Source organism: Penaeus monodon, chromosome 41, assembly GCF_015228065.2.
Source record: "Penaeus monodon isolate SGIC_2016 chromosome 41, NSTDA_Pmon_1, whole genome shotgun sequence".
Taxonomy (NCBI): Eukaryota; Metazoa; Arthropoda; class Malacostraca; order Decapoda; family Penaeidae; genus Penaeus; species Penaeus monodon.
Window position 1 is genome coordinate 26108215 of NC_051426.1, and position 20761 is coordinate 26128975.

General features: G+C 43.5%; 1 protein-coding gene across 1 annotated transcript in view; it reads left to right on the forward strand.

Moving 5' to 3' along the window:
* The window catches only part of LOC119598311 (piggyBac transposable element-derived protein 4-like), a 12062-nt gene extending 1661 nt beyond the window's left edge, over positions 1-10401 (forward strand). Inside the window, exons 2-3 of the mRNA XM_037947973.1 lie at positions 8724-9112; positions 9222-10401. Coding sequence (XP_037803901.1) covers positions 8724-9112; positions 9222-10350 — 1518 coding nt within the window. The 3' untranslated portion in view covers positions 10351-10401. The remainder of the gene's footprint in view (positions 1-8723; positions 9113-9221) is intronic.
* The last annotated feature ends 10360 nt before the right edge of the window (positions 10402-20761 follow it).

The following is a 20761-nucleotide window of genomic DNA, read 5'->3' on the forward strand; positions in this document are numbered from 1 at the left end:
GAAGGCCCTACCCTACCTGCCCCAATTCCTTATGATGAGATAATTCTACCGAGACCGACTGAGGGTAAGAGATCATGGGGTGTTTATTAAAACAATATCTACTGAAATCATATTAAATATTAATATCTTGACGTGTTGAAATGTTTCGCACAGGGTACAACATATAGCACCGGAAATGACGATAATAAATGTTCCATAAATGAAAATTTAAGAAATGGACACCGTGTATAATGGCTTGTTACTGGTAAATTAGCGGATTATAGTGTTTAGCAAATGACAACAAATCCTAGCCAATGAAAAACAGACAATGACGTCAGTCGTTTCTGACTAATCATAACTTCCTTTTTTTTAAGCCTGCCCTCGCCCACAAAAAAAAAAAAAAAAAAAAAAAAATGTGCCTGGCCGCTGTCAAAGCAAATTTACGTGTGAAAAAATATATTGAAAGCCGGCTGAGTTTTACAAATCGCGTAATACATCTGCCCCTGGAAACACAACCACATTGAGGTCGACGTATTATAGTGAAGCGTAATAACGGAGACGCGATGATATAGGGTTTGTGCAATTTAACTTACTCATGACGAGAACCGGCAAAACCTACATATTTATTGCACGAAGTAAATTTCAAGTAATAAGCAAACTCATGCAATAAAAAAATTACTTCTAATAGGACAATAATACACGTAGTATTGATTTTAAAAATATTACCGATTTGGACATTGCAAACGACCGCAGTTGGCTCAGGCAAAGGTCAATGAATTCCATCTTACATTTTAAGACAAGTATAAATATTGAACTGTTACCCTAATTGACGATAATCATCACCAAGGTTTGCAATATCTGTGTTCAAAGATTGTGCGAATAACATCCGCGAAGACTGCGTCTGCCGCAACGATTGCGCAACACGTAACTGTCATGCGCTTTTTTTTTTTTTTTTTTTGGGGGGGGGCTTTAGTTTACTTTGCACTACTGTTTGTTAACGCAATCAATCGATAAATACCGTTACTATTTGAGGAACAATTAAGGCTTATGCAAAAATTGATACGGTCATCAGGAAACTTTCGAAACGCATTTTCTTCAAAAAGTTGCTTTTGTCCAGTCATGATTTAATACAGTTGTATTGTGCGTCAATCAGGCAAAAAATAATCTCAGATTTAACCGCAGAATTGCACACCATAATTGTTTGTTTAGTTTAGTCCTTTACCACCCTGGCTAACTGCACAGGCGTGGGCAAGCTGTGGTACATTTGATGCATGGTTATAACATATAATATTACATTTCAATTTTAGGCTATAACATTATTATGATAAGTACTATATCAATTAAAGAAAGGAACAATTACACAGTCGTTTATCTACTCATCTGCCACGCCGGCGTACAGCTTGGGCGTGGAAAGGCATTGCTACATTTGATATGCAGTCATGTGATGCTACATTCCAAATTTAGGATATAATATAAGTATATCTTCTAAGACATCAGAGGATATGAAATAGCTACATAGTTCTCCATACCTCATGCTAGGTGGTCTGAAAGGCTGTAACACATGGCACTCTGAGATATAATGTACAAGCGTTCGCTTATATTCTTCATTACACAGTTTGCACTTAGTTTCTTCGACATTACAAACTGTACTGAGCTGCCAATACAATCTATATCCAAGCCTGATTCTTGCGGTCACAATACACACTGTCTTGTTCTTGTTTTATATAAACCATAGGTGAATGAATCTTGCCTAAACCGGTCATAGTGCTTTATGCTACAGCTTTCAGGGCGTTGAGAATTAATCAACTCAGTCAAGTCCTCTTTAAAGGAAGCTTTAATATTGTATAAAATCCTGGAAATAGGTACCCCAAGATCTATATCCACACTTTGCTTGCCACATGCTGACTGCCAGGCGATCAGCATGATCATGCCTGGGGATTCCAACATGCGATGGAATCCACACAAAGCGTATATCATGGCCTCGTTCTTTTGCACGATACACGTTTATCCTGATGTCATTTGCGATATTAACTGAACCTTTGTCTAGAGTGTTCAGAGCCTGGGGAGCACTCTGTGAATCACAGAATATTACCCCCGAGCCTTGATTTAATAGAAATTCGGTGGCCATGAGTATTCCTGCCAACTCAGTTTGCGTAGTGCTGGCCCAGTCATGAACCCTCCTACAATCCTGGTGCTTCAAGATATTGTTTTTATATACAACAAAAGCACATCCTGCTCTACTCCCAGACTGCAAGGACCCGTCAGTGTAGCATTCATATGCATTGGATAGAGTTTCAAGATGCTCATTTATAATTGCAAGTGCATAATGCTTAAGTATAGCAGAGGGGACACTGTCTTTTTTGGGGACAGTCGTATGATATACACTTAGGTCCGACATTTTCCACGGTGGTACAGAACGTCCATGTAGGGTCTTAGTTATGGGTATGTTCAGCTGAGATAAGTGTTTACATGTTACTTGTATCCATGGATTTGAGTAAGAATCGGTGTTGTCATGCAAAGGTAACTCCTCTGTTCTGTGTTTTAGTTGTCTTTGGAACTTTGTACAATGGAGGGGTTCTCTAATTGATTTGACACCAAATGTGGTATTTATATATAATATTCTTTCGTAAACAGAGGGTAAGTTTAGTTCGGTTCTCATATTCACTATTCTTGTTGTTCTAGGGGCACCAAGAATGATCCTCATGGCTTCATTTTGTATATGTTCTAAACCATAATTGTATAAGTGGAACATGGCTCCCGTCCCCGTAGAGTTTCATCAAACCCTATTTGATTTTAGTGTTTTTTGTTCTGTTTTTCATTTGGGGCTCTGTTGCACTTGCGCGTCTAATAACTTAGAAGTACATAGAAGATAAGTTTCTTAGATTTATTTGCTCTGTCGTTTGCATACATTATTTTCTATATAAAAGATAGCTAGTTGTATGGAACTGGACCCTTACCCTTTCCTCTGGCTGTGGGTCAGCTCTTTCCACCAGGGTGTTAATCGTAAATAAATTGTGCAGTAGGTAAATACCTCAACGGGGGGGGGGGGGGTGAAATGTAGCGTGTCGGACCGTAGTATTGGCGGGCGTTTCCGTAGAGTTTCTTGAGCGGATGTTACGATTTTCTTTCGTTGTTTATGTATTATTGCATTATATTCACTGTATTTAAGCCTGCTTTACCCCGTAAATTCCCTGATACACTTCATGCCCTCCCCTGCGATCGGGACTTAACAAGATTATCTGAATATGGATTTCCGCCAACCAAAAATGGTATACATCTGTAGTATACCTATAATCGTCACTGATTGTCTGATAAACTCGCGAACGGGAAATACATTTTAGAAAGAATTACCATTATTTACGCTATTCTGATTTGACGGGCTGTGTAACGCCTTTCCGTGACAAACGCCAGTGGGTAGTGTTTCGTTTAAGTCGCTCCCAGGTCACATTTTAAAGCCATACGATGAGTCTGGATATGCAGAAGAAATAGACATTAGTATCCGTAAATTTCAAGTTTCAACCAGCCTCCGACTTCCGACACAATTCATTTTGAAGTGCAATATTCCTTCGTAGTTTTAAGGCTGTTGTTTCCCGTCGCATTTGACACGTTGACGAGTGACGGTAAGAGTCGGCTTCGCTTTGCATTTTGGAAAAGAATTGGCATGATTTACACACAGCAAAATGGTACAAAAACACTATATTATAATAAAATCGGAAAACTTTCAACAACCAGGATTACAGTAAAAAAAAAATGTCTATGGACTGGTTACCTTATGAAAGCTGAGATACTTTTCAACTGTGGCAAAAAGTGCACAAATCGAAAATTAGGGAGATACAGACAGAGAAGGGAGAAGGTCGAGCCATCATTTTTTGTCCCCATCGTGTTTCCTTTGCGAGGACCAAAACAAATGTGACGCATAACTGATTACTGCGATCTGTCAAGTAATCCATGTATTGCTACGCTTGTGAGAACAATTATTTTCTAATTACCAGTGACTTTTTTCAGACAGTAATTACGGGGGTCCAGGGTGGCGTAGCCGCCCTGGCTAGGTGTATATATTACTGTGGGGGTCCAGGGGGCATAGCTCCCTGGCTAGGCGTATATATTACCATGGGGGTCCTAGGGCAGAGCCCCTGTCTAGAGAATATATAGATCGTAGCGTATGTATAAGAGGTATGAATGAGAATGAATACCAGCAGATTAGTAGTCTCGCTATGGGCTCCCCCCAGAGTGCCGCCATGGCTTGCCTGTTCATGGAGACGCTGGAGAGGGATAACTACATGGATATAATCATTCAACTTGGCTTCGTTACGTAGATGATGTCCTCGCCATTGTCCCCAGGAGGTTGTGCTTGCAACATACACTAATGCGGCTCAACTCCGCTCACGAGAAAATCCAGTTCACCATGGAAGAGGAGGATTAGAAACTACCTTTCCTGAACACTCTGATCCATCGGGGTGACGATGGCCTACGTTTCTCTGTATATAGAAAGCCTACAAATAAAGATGATTATATCCAATACTACTCCGCCCACAGCAACAAAACGAAATCTGAGTGTTGTGATTGGCTTCTTCCTCAGAGCACTGAGGATCTGCAGCCCTGAATTTCTTGAGGATGAGGTTGCCTATGTAATTAGTTCTTTCATGAAACACAAATATCCCAGAGGCTTCCTGCTAAATCTCAGAACGAAGGCGGAAAGCATACTCGTAAGAGCAGACCCCGCACCCTCTTCTAGTAATGTTCTCATATTACCGTCACTTAATACGAGGCAGAAAGCCGCCCGAAAGCAACCCTTGTAGTGATGTATATCGCATACCCTGCAGCGGATGCGATACAGCTTACTTTAGGCTGTGGTTTCAGCACCAGGATCAGCGAACATCGAGCTGACAACCGTCACCACAGGACTTCCAATGCCATGGTGGTACATGTAGATGAAGCTGGACATCTACCGAACTGGAAGGAAACAGAAATATTCCATGGAGGGCTGAACAAACAAACAAACAAACAAACAAGAAAAATATTGAAGCAGCATACATCGCGACGGAGAATGTCAACACGGCATCGGGCAGGTTCAAATTATCCCAAGTCACGGCAACAATTATGCGAGCAACGAATAGGAATTCCCCTCTTGCCTCTTTCCCCCTCCACCCTTCCATCCTTACCTCTTTCCCCTTCCACCCTTACCTCTTTCCCCTTCCACCCTTACCTCTTTCCCCTTCCACCCTTACCTCTTTCCCCTTCCACCCTTACCTCTTTCCCCTTCCACCCTTCCACCCTTGCCTCTTTCCCCTTCCACCCTTCCACTCTTGCCTCTTTCCCCTTCCACCCTTCCACCCTTGCCTCTTTCCCCCTCCACCCTTCCACCCTTACCTCTTTCCCCTTCCACCCTTACCTCTTTCCCCTTCCACCCTTACCTCTTTCCCCTTCCACCCTTACCTCTTTCCCCTTCCACCCTTCCACTCTTGCCTCTTTCCCCTTCCATCCTTCCACCCTTGCCTCTTTCCCCTTCCACCCTTCCACTCTTGCCTCTTTCCCCTTCCACCCTTCCACTCTTGCCTCTTTCCCCCTCCACCCTTACCTCTTTCCCCCTCCACCCTTACCTCTTTCCCCCTCCACCCTTCCACCCTTGCCTCTTTCCCCTTCCACCCTTACCTCTTTCCCCTTCCACCCTTCCACCCTTACCTCTTTCCCCTTCCACCCTTCCACCCTTACCTCTTTCCCCTTCCACCCTTACCTCTTTCCCCTTCCACCCTTACCTCTTTCCCCTTCCACCCTTACCTCTTTCCCCTTCCACCCTTACCTCTTTCCCCTTCCACCCTTCCACTCTTGCCTCTTTCCCCTTCCACCCTTCCACCCTTGCCTCTTTCCCCTTCCACCCTTGCCTCTTTCCCCCTCCACCCTTACCTCTTTCCCCCTCCACCCTTACCTCTTTCCCCTTCCACCCTTACCTCTTTCCCCTTCCACCCTTACCTCTTTCCCCTTCCACCCTTCCACCCTTGCCTCTTTCCCCTTCCACCCTTCCACTCTTGCCTCTTTCCCCCTCCACCCTTACCTCTTTCCCCTTCCACCCTTACCTCTTTCCCCCTCCACCCTTCCCCCCTTGCCTCTTTTTTTCACCCTTGCACCCTTGCACCCTTGCATTCTTTTTCCCCCCTCCACCCTTGCACCCTTGCATTCTTTTTCCCCCCTCCACCCTTGCACCCTTGCATTCTTTTTCCCCCCTCCACCCTTGCACCCTTGCCTCTTTGCCTCTTTTTTCTCCCCCTCCACCCTTGCACCCCCCAACTACCATACGCACCCTTTAAACCGCCGCACACCGGCTCGCAACCTCCCCTACGCAATCCGGTCACTTGAAACTACTTCTCGATCAAGTGATTATCTTCAGGGTTTTATCTCGGCGGCGCAGGAGGCTAAATTTAGCAACGTCGAGAGGTTAAAAGGGCGACCCGGGACGAGGCGCCGGAACTTCTTCAGGTTTCTATTTATAGGCGTCGTTTCGAGAGTGCGTTGGAGTGCGTCGAGTGCGTGTCGTTCAGCGTTGCTGCTCGGGCCTTCCGTTGCGCGGTTTTTGTCCGTCGGTTTGAAGAGGGTGGCGTCTGGGGAGGGGGAGGAGGATGGAGGGAGGGAGGGAAAGAGAAAGAGAGGAGGGGGGAAGGGGAGAGGAGAGGAGAGGAGAGGAGAGGAGGGGGAAAGGAGAGGGAGGGAGGGGGGAAAGGAGAGGGAGGGAGGGGGGAAAGGGGAGGGGGAGGGAAAGAGGGAAGAGGGAAAGGGGAGGGAAAGAGGGAAGAGGGAAAGGGGAGGGGGAGGGAGGAGGAAAGAGATAGGGAGAGAAATAGAGAGAGGGAGATAGATAGGGCGATATATAGATAGATGGGGAATATAGATATATAGATAGGGAAATAAATATATGGATGGATAGATAGGGCGATGATTGGATAGGTGGATAGGGCGATGGATGTATAGATCGATAGATAAATAGGGCGATGGATGTATAGATCGATAGATAATATGGCGATGGATGTATAGATCGATAGATAAATAGGGCGATAGATGGATAGATCGATAGATAATAGGGCGATGGATGTATAGATCGATAGATAATATGGCGATGGATGTATAGATCGATAGATAAATAGGGCGATAGATGGATAGATCGATAGATAAATAGGGCGATAGATGGATAGATCGATAGATAATAGGGCGATAGAGAGAGGGCTAGACAGAGAACAGACGGATACACAGGCAGATAGACAAATCCACAGATAGATAGAAAGATCGATAAATAGATAGACTTGTGTTACTCTGTGCTATTCCACCGTGTTTGTAATGGCATATGACGAAGAGTGAAATTACAATTTTATCGTTATGATCCATGTGGTTGTTATATTCATTGTGTTATGATTACCATTAGTATCACTATTATTACAGTCATTATCGGTTTCAATAATATAGACATTAATATCAGTTTGGTTTTGATAATGATTGATATCATCATTACTGGGTGTGTTTTGTTATAATTGTCCACCTATTAAATTACCATCGTTATTGTTACTTATAATTGATTATATTTTCAATATCTCTTATTATTACAGTCTCTTTTCTTTTATAATGTCATCACGATCATTATTTCAGTCAATATTGCTCTTTATAATCAATTCGTACTATTGTCATTGCCATTGACATTATTGTGGTCATTATTGTCATTATTATTATTATTATTATTAGATTATCATTATCATTTTCGTTGTTAGTATTTTTATCAGTATTAGTATTATCATCATTATTATCAATATTATTGACATCATCATCATCATCATCATTGCTATTAACATTGTCATCATTATTATTATTGGCAATATTATCAGCATCATTGTCATTATTATCATCGATATTGTCAGTATGAATATTATTGTTGTCATTATCATTATTAATGTCATTACCATCATCATTATTGTCATTATTATTGCCTTTATTATCATTATCATTATCATCATCATTGTCATGATTATTGCCCTTATCATTATTATCATCATTATATTTGATATTTTAAAGGTAGATTACATTTGATATTAATATTATAATTCTTTAGTGTTATCACCATTATTACTATCACTTTTACTATCATTAGCACCATCATTATACATGTCTGTATGTCTCACCTAGTTCTTAGTGTGTGTGTGTGTGAATATATGTACAATCGTGGCTGTGTGCGTTTTCATGGCATGTGTATGTGTGTGTGTGTATGTATGTGTGAATTTACCTTTACCTCTTGCATACTGATAACTGCTTAATGAAACAAAACGAACAAGAGTAACTTAAAAATATCCTGATAAACTCCAATAATTAAACGTAACAACGAAAACAAAGTGGTTTAAATTTGCCTTTTACTATGAAGGTTAGGGGCAAGGTGAGGTCAAAGAAAAGGTCATTGATAAGGGTGCCACAGAAAGGGACTTGATTTTAGGGTGCCATCAATAATTTCATTTTTAGTGGCGTAGTATATCTGTTTACCGAGTTGTGATGAAACTTATTCTCGTGATTATTATAAATATCCTATTACATACAAACTGGGTTTGATTTAAACTGCCACAACAACTGCACCCTGAAATAGTAACATTCTTTCCAAGTTTCCAGTCTACTGCGTAAGCAGAATGGGCTTCAGCCATGACCTGATTGGGTCAAATGTCACATAAATACCCGGAGTTTGACTTAAAAACTTATGACTTCACTGTTGCTCTCTAAAGATGGCCTCCAAGTGCTCCCAGTCCCTCTCCGCCTCCGGTTCCGCCGCCACTGCTCCTCCCGAAGGCGCTGACGACCCCTCCAGCACATCGCCTCCTGGTGATGCCGCCGACTACGACTCCAGTGACGACAGCGATTACGTCTACCTGCCGAAGGGGAGGGACTACATCTTGGGCAGAGAGGACGCCAGCGGCGAAGAATTCGAGCTGGACGCCCTCGAGCCGTCTGCGTTCGAGTGGCGGGCCGAGGATAACGTCCCTAAGCGGTTCGAATTTTCGGCTTGCCCTGGGGTCAACGCCACCCACCTGCACCGGAGGTCCACGCCCTTCCAGATCTATTCTGACTTCTTCACGCCCGAACTCATGGATCACCTGGTCCGGGAGACTAACCGGTACGTAACCTTCGTCTTCTCGCCCGCAGGAGTGTTGTCTGTGTGCATAGCATTGCGCAATCCGTCTCTCGCAGTGAAAGTGTATTTTACAGTTTGGCTTTTTCCTCAGATACTACCACCAACGCCACCCTTCGTCCGCCGCGAGGACCTGGCACGACACGTCTCGAGAGGAGCTGTACGCCTACTTCGGGCTCCAGCTTTTGATAGTCCTGCAGAAGTCGCTGTCCATGGAGAGCGACTTCTTCTTTGATGAATTTCAGGACCCCCTCTTCAGATCATCTACTTTTTCGGACACGATGCCATTGGAGCGCTTCATTCTCCTGTCGGAGAATCTCCACGCGGTGGACAACAACGCGACGCACTCTGCCCACGACCGCCTGTGGAAGCTGCGTCCGGTGGTCGACGAGCTCAATCGGCAGTTTTCGTCGGTGTACACGCCGCCCCAGGGACTGATTGTCGACGAATGTCTGTGGAGGTTCCGGCGCGACGGCGAGGTGTTCGGGGTGAAGGCGTACAGGCTGTGCGTGCGTGACGGCGCGGCTCCGGGCTACACCAGCGCCTTGGGGATCTACGCAGGCGAGCACGAGGCCGACGTCCCCGCGCCTGGGAGGGTCGTCGTCGACCTCATGGCAGCCGCCGACCTCTTCGGGAAGGGCTACGAGCTCTTCACCGACTCGTGGTATACCTCGCCGGCCCTCTTCCGCTTCCTGCAGGGTCAGCAGACCAACGCCGTGGGCACCGTGAGCTCCCGCCGTAAGCATATGCCGACGGACCTTAAGAAGATCCGCGGCGAGGTGGTCGTCCGCAGCACCCCGACGGGCATTCTGTGCCTGAGATGGTGCCGTGACAGGCACATCACCATGCTCTCGACAGTGCACGATTCCGAAATCGTCGACGACAAGTCCAGGCTCGGGTTCACGGTGCCCAAGGTGGTTTCCGACAGCCGCCTCGCCATGAAGAGAGCGAGGCAGTACGACCCACTGGACCCGCCGATCCCCGCCGTCCCGGAGGCCATCAGCTGGTACAAGAGGGTGCTCATCTACCTCCTGCAGGTGGCGGCGGCCAACGCCTTCTTCGTCCATGGGGCCCTCGGGGGGAAGAAGACCCGCTACCACTTCAACAGACAGCTCGTGGTCGAGTTAATCCGGGAGTTCACCGGCAAGGAACCGCAGGCTCGTGGGCGTCGCGCCTCGGCGTCAGGGCCTCCTTCAGAGCGGCGTAGGCAGCCTCTTGTTTGAGTTTTGGATTCCTTGTTATGCTTTGTTTTTCGGAAATAAATGTGAAAAAAGGTTCCTCCTATTAAAACAAGGCTTTCCGTCAGAGGATTTATAAAATATTTTTTTTGCCTAAATCAGGAATAGATAATAATGTAAACATGGAAAATCTCAAAATATTCGTTTATTCGTTGCTGAGCAGCAATACTACAACGAAGCTAGCTTCATTATGCACCTCTGTGTGTGTGTGTATGTGTCTACATATATATATATATATATATATATATATATATATATATATATATATATATATATATAATAAAAATATACATGTTATATATCTCAAATATATGAAATACACATGTTATATATATCTCAAATATATAAAGGAAAAAAAGTATGGTTAGTTTTATTTCTCCACTATATAAAAATGCACATGTTTATACATACATATTACTCAACTATATGAAAAATACACACACACACACACACACACACACACACACACACACACACACACACACACACACACACACACACACACACACACACACACACACACACACAAAAGTATCTTATATATAAAAAAAATACGTGTTTATGTATATATATATCTCAAATGTATAAACAATACGCATGTTTATATATATCAAATATATAAATATGTTCATATATATCTTCTATGTTCCTTTATGTATGTATGTACATGTGTGTGTTTAGTCAGGTTAAATTTCTTTTACGAACCATTCAACCAATCATTCAACCACTAACGGGCAATGAATACACGATTACCAACTCGTCGGATTTTGCGAATGAAATCGGTCATTTAACCGTTGAGGAAACCATCACTATGGCTAGTTTTCATTTCGAGTCTCTTTCTGACGCACCTCCTGTAGAGACCACACAAATCTCCACTAACGAGACAACAGCTGAATCTTTCACAATTTGGTTAGAAAAGAAGCACAATTTTTCTTTTAAGCCTTTGCCAACGGGCATGGCATGTACGTACATGCCATGCCCATTGTGAGTTTACTTGTTTAATTGTTTTTACACATAGATGGCTACACGTACTAAGTCACCAATGAGCCAGTTACGAGTACTGCCTGTCTCGCCCGTTCATCCTTTTCGTTGATTTACGAAAATATTTTACGTTATCTTATTTTGTTGTTACTAATGTTTATAACATTATATTAATTCTAACGTTTACAATAAAAATAACATCTATATTCATAGCACTAGTAAACAATTCGTTTTTCCCGCCAATACAAGGAAAGGTGAAATCAGGTAAGGGCACAAGATCTACTAATTGACTCCTTTGTAGCTAAGCACTAGCAGAGCCATCTATGTGCAGAGACATTTCATAAAAATATAAAAAATGAGCACAGCATTTTCCCCATTTTTTATTAATTTTCCCCGTCGGCATTGGGTTAAATATAGTCACAAAAGATTCGGTTTTTATTTTTGACAGCCGATCGATGGAGTTGCTGTGGGTTCTCCTTTTGGCCCTAGTTATGCTAATGCTTTTCTATGCTGTCATGAAAAGAATTGGCTACATAACTGTCCGTTTGAATTTTAACCCTTGCTTAACAAAAGATACACAAATGGTAATTTTCCCTTATTTAAACATCCATTACATCTACAACTGTCTATCCTACCTTAATGACCAAGATCATAACATTAAGTTGTGAAATTGAAAACAATAACTTTCTATTTCTTGATACGCACAGGCAATACGGTCATATGTACACTGTTTACAGAAAACCTACTACTACTGAACTGGGAATGTATTATTTGAGCTACACATCACATTTGATTATTAGCATATCCACCTTAATCATCATGAGGATGGAATCCAGGTGGATTTCGAAACTGCAGTCTCATTTTCAATAAATCTAGTTTTTGTATTGTGGGGGTTTTTTCCATAGCCTATAACATTTGCTCCACCTGGTCCCTTTTTTATATGGAAATGAAGTTCTTACTAAATTTGAAACAAATGGATAGCCAGCCAGTATGTTTCAGAAAACCCTGAGATTACTGTTAAATAAGTTTTGCTAGCCTGTAAAACTTACGTCTGTTCCTAAGCAACCCAAATGCATAAGCTTACCGTATCTTGGATGTTTAAGTTATTACGTTCGAAAACAATTACTTGAATTGCTCAAATATCCATTCCCCAAGGTAAAATTCAATATAGTTTTCACGAATAACCTTATTATAAACGCTTTTCTAATATGGTCTTTTGCTTCAGATTTATCCTCATTGTATACATGTTAAATTGTCCTAGCTGTAATACGAGACACATTAGATCAGTGATACGTTGGTTCAAACGCAGAATTCGTGAACATATGGGGGATGTCCATAAGAAAAGGCTACCCCTGAGCAAACCGGTGTCCTCTGCTATTCGCCAACATTCACACATGAAAAACCACCCCTGCAATCTCAACAATCACTGCACTGTCCACATTTTCCAACAGACTCGACCTCCTAATTTCTGGATCTTGGTTCATTCTTAAGATGAAGTCAGCTAAATAATCACACAACAGCCACACAGCTAATTTACGGTTTACTCCTGTGACCGTAAATACCTGTTTTGTTCTTTATGGTGTGTTTTCCTTGTCTTTTCTTTTGACCGTTTTTTTCGTTTATTTTTCACTTGTTTCACTTATTTTCTGATTTTTATCATTTATTATCATTATCTATATTTTTCATTATTCTTTATAGCGCTGAAGATGAAGGCGGTCGTCTTTGAGACGTATGGCAAATAAAGATATTCATTTATATATATGTATATATATATATATATATATATATATATATATATATATATATAAATATACATAAATATATGTATATATATAAATATACATAAATATATGTATATATATAAATATACATAAATATATGTATATATATAAATATACATAAATATATGTATATATATAAATATACATAAATATATGTGTATATATATAAATATACATAAATATATGTGTATATATATAAATATACATAAATATATGTATATATATAAATATACATAAATATATGTATATATATAAATATACATAAATATATGTATGTATATAAATATACATAAATATATGTATGTATATATAAATATGGCCGAATGGTTAGAGCGTCAAACCCAAGACTATCACGACGGCAATCTGAATTCGAGGGTTCGAGTCACCGACCGCCGCGTTGTTCCCTTGGGCAAGGAACTTCACCTTGATTGCCTACCTAGCCACTGGGTGGCCAAGCCAGCCCAAGTCAAGTGCTGGTCCCAAGCCCGGATAAATAGAGAGAATGATTACCTAAAAAAGGTACCACCGGCACTCTCCGTGGAAAGGAACTGGGGACCCTACCACGTATTCACTCCAAGATCATCACAACAAGGCAGGAACCAAGTCGACAAGGTTTCTCTCTCATTCCCCATTCCAATAGTCGCTCTCCCCTTTCCCCTTTCCTCTCAAGATGTTCCCACATCTCCCCCAGCATCTCTTCCTCATCCCACTTCTACTCCCTCCCTCTCCCAGTCAAATTCTTTTACCATTCTAAATCCATACAACCCGATCTCCACCACTATTGCAGAGACATTCCAATCGCTACTTCCCCGGTACCTACCCCTCTTCCTCTTCGCCCAATTCATCGCACAAGATCAGCTAAACGTTCCATCCCATCTTCTACCCAATTATCTCCCTCTATCCACCAAAAATATGTCTCTACTCCTACATCTGTCTCTACTCCTCTCACTCCCTCCCAACACATTCCATTCACCCCTGCTTCAATTGCATCACTCCCCCTCCTTCCCCATTATTCCTCCCGCTTTCCCCTGGATGTGACCCTTCACAGCAACCACCTTCTCTGAATTGTCTTCCTCCTGACATTTCCCAGAAACTGATCTGATTGCCCTGAAAACCTTTCTCCTCTGTTAATACCTGCTTTACTCTACGGACATCTCACAAAATCCAAAAATTCCTTTGGCAACTTTGATCTAATCACCCCTCTTAATGCCTGCCTTCAATGAACTGCTGTATGACTTCTTTACCCCTTTTATCTGGTGCGGTCTTAAGTATAGCGGTATTGTCATGCCTTAAAAGCGGAGGAAAATAAAGCAATGAAAGGAAGAACGGGAAACATGATTACGTCAAGGACCGCTTTGTTATACTATTTTTTTATGTTCTGAAGAAACACACGGATTGGGAGAAATGTGCCGTGGCCTTCCGGTGGAAAAGTTCCCCGATCATTTTTCTGTTTAGATAAAAATACATTTTCCAAGAGGTCATTCTTCTTAAGAATATTTATTTACTTATAGAAAATATTCTGCCGCCAGGTAATGAAGTTGTTTTATTCCAGAATGGCCAATGGCCAAAACAAACTGAAGTACTAGACATCAAAGGTCACATTATGGTAACGTATTGTGACAAAAAGGGTAAATATGAGTGGATGTGTGGGATTGAAAGGGGAACATTACATAAGGAACATAAGGGTGGATCAGATTGTGACATCAGATAGGAGTGTGTTAGACGGGTGTGGCCAATGCGTAATCGGGCGAGAGCGGTCTCCCAACGTCTGTTCCGATGAAATGGAGCTGACCAGGAGGAGATTGATAGTTTTACAGAATGTAATTTATTAGTGCGGAGGCTTGACCAAAAAGATTGCCATCGATTATACAAGAAGGTCTTAAAGTGTGGGTAATAATCCGTGGCTGGGATACGTGAGAAGCGTGGTTGGTATGATGTGGACATAGAGGCTGGCTTGCTAGTGTATCTGCCTGTTCATTGCCGGGGATTCCAACATGGCTGGGCACCCAGCAAAATTTGATTGTTTTATGGCGTGTGGACAGGTAGAACAACCAGTTCTGGATCTTACAAACAAGTGGGTTGGTGGTGTGTATTGACTTTATGAGAGTCAATGAGTTACGGGAGTCAGTAGAAATTGTAAAAGAGGAAGAGGAGAGTGAGTATATGTGTTTTAGAGCAAAAAGGAGTGCATACAGTTCTGTAGTAAGGACACTGGATTCAGGAGGAAGGGAGTATTTGAAAGTACGAGTTGGGAAGATTACTGCAAAACCAGCACCGGAGGTGGATTTGGAGCCATCAGTATATACGTGAATACTAGAGGAATGATTGGAGACATGGTCAAGGAAATGTGTGAGAAGGACAGTAGGAGGGATATTTGATTTTGGTGGGTCGGGGAAAACAGAAGAGCAAATATGGGGGTGAGGTATAAGCCATGGAGGGATGGAATGGACAGAGAACGGGAGAGGTTGGAGATGGGGGAAAGGGGAATGGGAGAGGAGGGTATCCATGCGAGTGGAGAAAGGAGTAGTAATCGTGGAGATGAAGCTAAGGTAAGAAGTAGGGGTTGTGGGATATTTAGTTTAGTGAGGGAAAATTGGTGGAATCGAACATAGCATCGGAGAGAGAGAAGGGCACGACGTCGAGATAGAGATGGTATGCCTGATTCAGTGTACAGGCTCTCAACTGGAGAGGAGCGAAAGGCGCCTAGTGCTAAGCGAAGACCACAGTGATGGATTGTATCAAGATGGGCAAGGAGAGAAGTTGAGGCAGAGGAGTAGATATGGCATCCATAATCTAGAGTGGAGAGGATCAAAGTAACATGAAGATGAAGGAGAGTTTTGCGATCCGAGCCCCATGATATATGGGATAGAGTTTTTAAGATTCGAAGACGGCGGAGAGCTTTTTCTTTAATGTGTAGAATATGGTCTCGCCAGGACAGTTTGGAGTCAAAAATGACACCTAGGAATTTGCCAGAGGAACGGTATTGGAGTGGAGTGCCATATAAGAAGAGTGGGGGTAGGGGACCTACACGTGAGCGAGAGAAAAGAATGGAGAAAGATTTAGAGGTAGAAAAGCGGAAGCCATGGTTTGTGGCCCAGGAAGATACTGATGAGATTGCAGATTGAAGAAATTGGTAGAGATTTGGTATGGATGTGTCAGAGGCATAGATGGTTAAATCACCAACATATAGTGATGACCGGGCTCCTGGTGGTATAACTGAGACAATATCATTAACAGCAAGAAGGAATAAAGTGGTACTGAGCACACTGCCTTGTGGGACACTTTCGATTTGGGGAAAGAAAGATGATGTGGCAGAGGCGATTTTGACCTGGAAAGTGCGTTGGGAGAGGAAGGACTTTATGAAGACACCCATGTTTCCACGTATGCCTAGAGAGGACAATTGTTGGAGAATATGGTACCGCCATGTCGTATCATATGCTTTTTCTAAATAAAAAAAATAGCTAGTACGGATTCATGGCGAGCAAATGCAGATGTAATATATGTCTCAAAATGAGCAAGGGGGTCAGCTGTGCTTCTGGCACGGCGAAAACCGAATTGGGAAGGAGAGAGAAGATTGTGAGATTCAAGATACCACATTAAGCGGAAGTTCACCATTCGCTCTAATAGTTTGCACAAGCAGCTAGTTAGTGCGATGGGGCGATAGTCTTGAGGAAGGGTACCCGACTTATTGGGTTTCAGGAAGGGAAGGATAAGAGCTTCTCGCCAATTAGAAGGGAAATTTCCTGATGTCCATATGTGGTTGTAAATTTTTTATAGGAAGGATAAGGAGGAAGATGGGAGTTGCCGGGGCATACGGTAGTGAATACCGTCAGGGCCTTCATGAGTGTTACGGCACGATTGTAGGGCAGTAATGAGTTCAGAGGAAGAAAATGGGGCATTATAGGACTCAGCAGAGGATGGGGTGAAGGTAATGGGGGTACGTTCTCTGGTGGTCTTAATAGAAGAGAAGTGTGGAGAAAGGTGAGAACCACTACTGACCTGGCTGAAATAATCACCCAGTTCATTAGCGACTTGGAGAGGATCAGAAATGAGGGTATTTCGAATATGGAGGACAGGGCAGGATGGGGGGATGTTGCCTGATGGTTTATGAATTCGGCGCCAAACATTTGAGATAGATGTAGAGGATGTAATTGATGAAACATAATTTCGCCAGCTATTTGTTTTACTATTCCGGATTGTACGACGGAGATAGGCAGATGCTCTTTTAAAGGAGATAAGGGCTGATAGTTGATTTGGAGTACCTCTCTTGTAGCGGTAACTGTTCCAGGCTGCACGTTTTAAGCGAAGTGCTTTAGTGCAATCAGAATTCCACCATGGAACACATTTGGAGGTATATGGTCTTGAGGTTCGAGGGATAGCTGTATGTGCAGCTCTTAAGACTGTATTTGTGAAATACTGTATCATTTCTGAAATGGAGGTGAGGGAGGATGGAGGGGTAATAGCAGAGAGTGAAGTGAAAGTATGCCAGTCGGCTCTATCAAAGCACCAGCGTGGGGAGTTAGGGAGTGGTACGTATGAAGTAGGAGAAAGGAGAACTGGAAAGTGGTCACTATAGGGAAAGTGGTCTAAGACTGACCAGTGGAAATCTAAATGAAGAGAAGGGGAGCATAGAGAGAGATCAATGCATGAAAAAGATCGCGTGCGTGTATCAAAGTGTGTGGGGCGATAAGAATTTAGAATAGTAAGGTCAGCTGTGGAGAGAAACCGCTCTAGAGATCGGCCTCGGGAGTTTGTGATAGAATCACCCCATAGAGTGTGGCGGCAGTTAAAGTCACCAACTATGAGGAAAGGTGGTTGAAGTTGGGAAATTAGATTTTCAAAAGCAACAAAGTCAATGGGGTGGGAAGGGGAGAAGTAGACTGAAATCACTGTGATCCAACGATGAAGGAAGATACGGATAACTGTGCAAGGGACATTGGTTTGAAAGGGAGGTGTGACATAAGGTGTTTTCTGATTGATAAGTATGGATGAGACATAAAGGGAATGTGGGGAAGAGACAAAATGATAATTGGGGATTGGTATTGGAGGATGTGTAAGAAAGGTCTCTTGAAGGATGGGTTATAAGAGGAAAGGATATGACAAAAGTCAGGTCTGTGGGAGCGGAAACAGCGAATATTCCAATGAAGGATAGTGTTGTGTTGGGAGGGGGTAGGAGGATTGGGTGTAGGGGGGATATCGTTAGGAGGAGGATGGATATCAGCAGTTACTTGGTGTGTGGAAGGAGCAGGAGTTGTATTTGGAGGTTGAGTGTCAGTTTTCATGAGGTAATCTTGAATATTTTCAATGGTTTCTTCTGAGGAGTTGGTTGGTGAGTTTTTGGGGATAAAGGATTTCTTGTGAGGGGGGGAAGAGAGGACTGGTGTCTCAAGGATAGGAGCAAAGGAAAGTGGAGGTGATTGTGTGGTAGGGGAAGAGGGGGTGGAACGTTTGTTCTGTCTGTTACGGGTTGTGCGAGGAGGGAGAGGGGAAGGTGTTGGGGTTGTAGTGGTGATTGAAATATCTGCAGTAGAGATTGGAGTGTCTGGATTTAGGATGGCAAAAGAGTTTGACTGGGGAAGGTAGGAGGTAGAAGAGGGGGGGGGGTTAGATGTAGGGGGGGTGGGTTTAGGAGAATTGGTAGAGAGCAGTATTACTGGAGTAAGGAGTAAGAGAGAAACCACGTCGACGTGCTTCTTGTCTGGCTTCACGTATTGTGAGTCCAAGTTTGAATCTGAGAGTTGCTACCTCAGACTCAAATTTGTAGGTGGGACAGCCCCTATACAATACATTATGGGGGCCGCCACAGTTGGAACATGTGCGTGATTGTGCAGGGCAGTTAGATCGGGTATGGCCAGGTTGGGCACATAGTGGGCATCTGGCTGTGGAACAGCAATGTTTGGCTGGGTGTCCTAGACGCCAACAGTTTTGGCACTGACGTGGAGGAGGTTGGTATGGACGAACAGGGAGGGATTCTCCTCCTATGTAGACGTTAAAGGGAAGGTCATGTCTACGGAAGGTAATTTTGGCTATGTTAGTAGGTTTCTTTCGATGAATGGAGTAGCATTGCACTGATATTGCATCATAGTCTGTGAGACAGGCAAGTAAGTAGGTCTTCTCCACAATCTGACCAATCTTTGTCATAGATTGGGCAATTTGCTGGGGAGATTGAAACTGTTCCGGTGCAAGTATTGAGGGTTGGATGGGGTTCTGCAAGGATGGGGTTACCATATAGGTCTGTTAGTTTTGTTAATGCTATAGCTTGGTTTTCGGATGTTACTGTGACAAGACGGGAGCGGTCGGGTCGGCTACGGAAAGAGACTTTACCTACTTGTTTTTGGAGACATTGTTGGAAGAGAAGGGTGTTGTCAGAGTAGGGAGCTGTGGGAGGGATCACGAAAAATCGGTCCCATTTGGCTGCGCTGAAGAGTATTCAAAATTGTTGTAGAGATAGGGGTAGTCGAAGGGCGGGGGCGTGACGAAGATGGAGTAGTGTTGAGGGAGGTAGTGTTATGGGGAGGTGGGCAATAAGGCTGTAAGGTATTAATAAGGGAGGATGGGGTGGTTGATGTTGGAGGTGTGGGGGTAGAGGTGTTGAAGTTGAGCTTGCTGGGAGAGTGGAAATGTTCCTTAAGGGTTGATTGTTGGCTACTGTACTAGTAGGTATTGATGAGGGGGTAGTTATTGCAGTGTTCGGAGCCGTGGTCAAAGGAGAGCCTAGGGTCAGGGAATCGGGTGGGTTTCCATCGTTGGGGCTATTTGATAAAGGGGCAAGCCTCATTGCCCCTAATAGTGGGGATAAGTTTTCATTACTGGCCATGGTAAGCCTGGATTATGTTGGGGATAAAAACAGTCCACCCCTCAGGGTCCCCTTGAGGGGTAAGGGCTAGATAACTAAATCAGGGGAATACCGTGCCCATGGCTCCCTCAGGCCGTTCAGGACTGGCACAAAGTCAGCCTTTCATCCTTTCAGCACGGCTCTCACACCTTAGGAGGTGGATAGCAGAAGGGTTTGGTGAAGGGACAGAAACTAAAGGTGGGAAGGAAAATCAAGACCATGCAAAATTTGTTGAGTCGAGGGCTGAGTCCCAAGGTTGGGGAGTTCCCCATCATTGGGTCCCAGTCTCCGCCTCCTAAGCCCCCCCACGACAACAACGGGCAAGGGATTGGGGGGGGCAACAAGAATGAATAGTAGTAATAAGGTGGTGGGGATAGACAATGAAGAAGATTGTGCAGTAGATGAAGTGGATATTGGCAGAGGAAGGGGTGTATTCTGAAGGTTGAGTAGTGACCTGGGTGGATGATTCAGAATGGATAGAGTTGATCACATACATTGAGGGGGTATTAGTGTCAGTCGGAGCTATGGTCAAAGGAGAAGTAGGAGTCGGGACACCAATGAAATCAAATTTAGATTGGCTAGTTGATGAAGGGGCAAGCCTTAATGCCCCTCTTATGGAGAAAACATCATTATTGGCCATGGTGAGCCTGAAATAAATGGGTCTAGCCCTTACCCCTCTGGGTTCCCACAAGGGTAAGGGCTAGACAATTAACTAAGGGAATACCATTCCCGCAGCTCCCGGAGGCCGTTCATGACTGACACAAACCAACCTTTCATCCTTCCAGCATAGCTCTCCCAC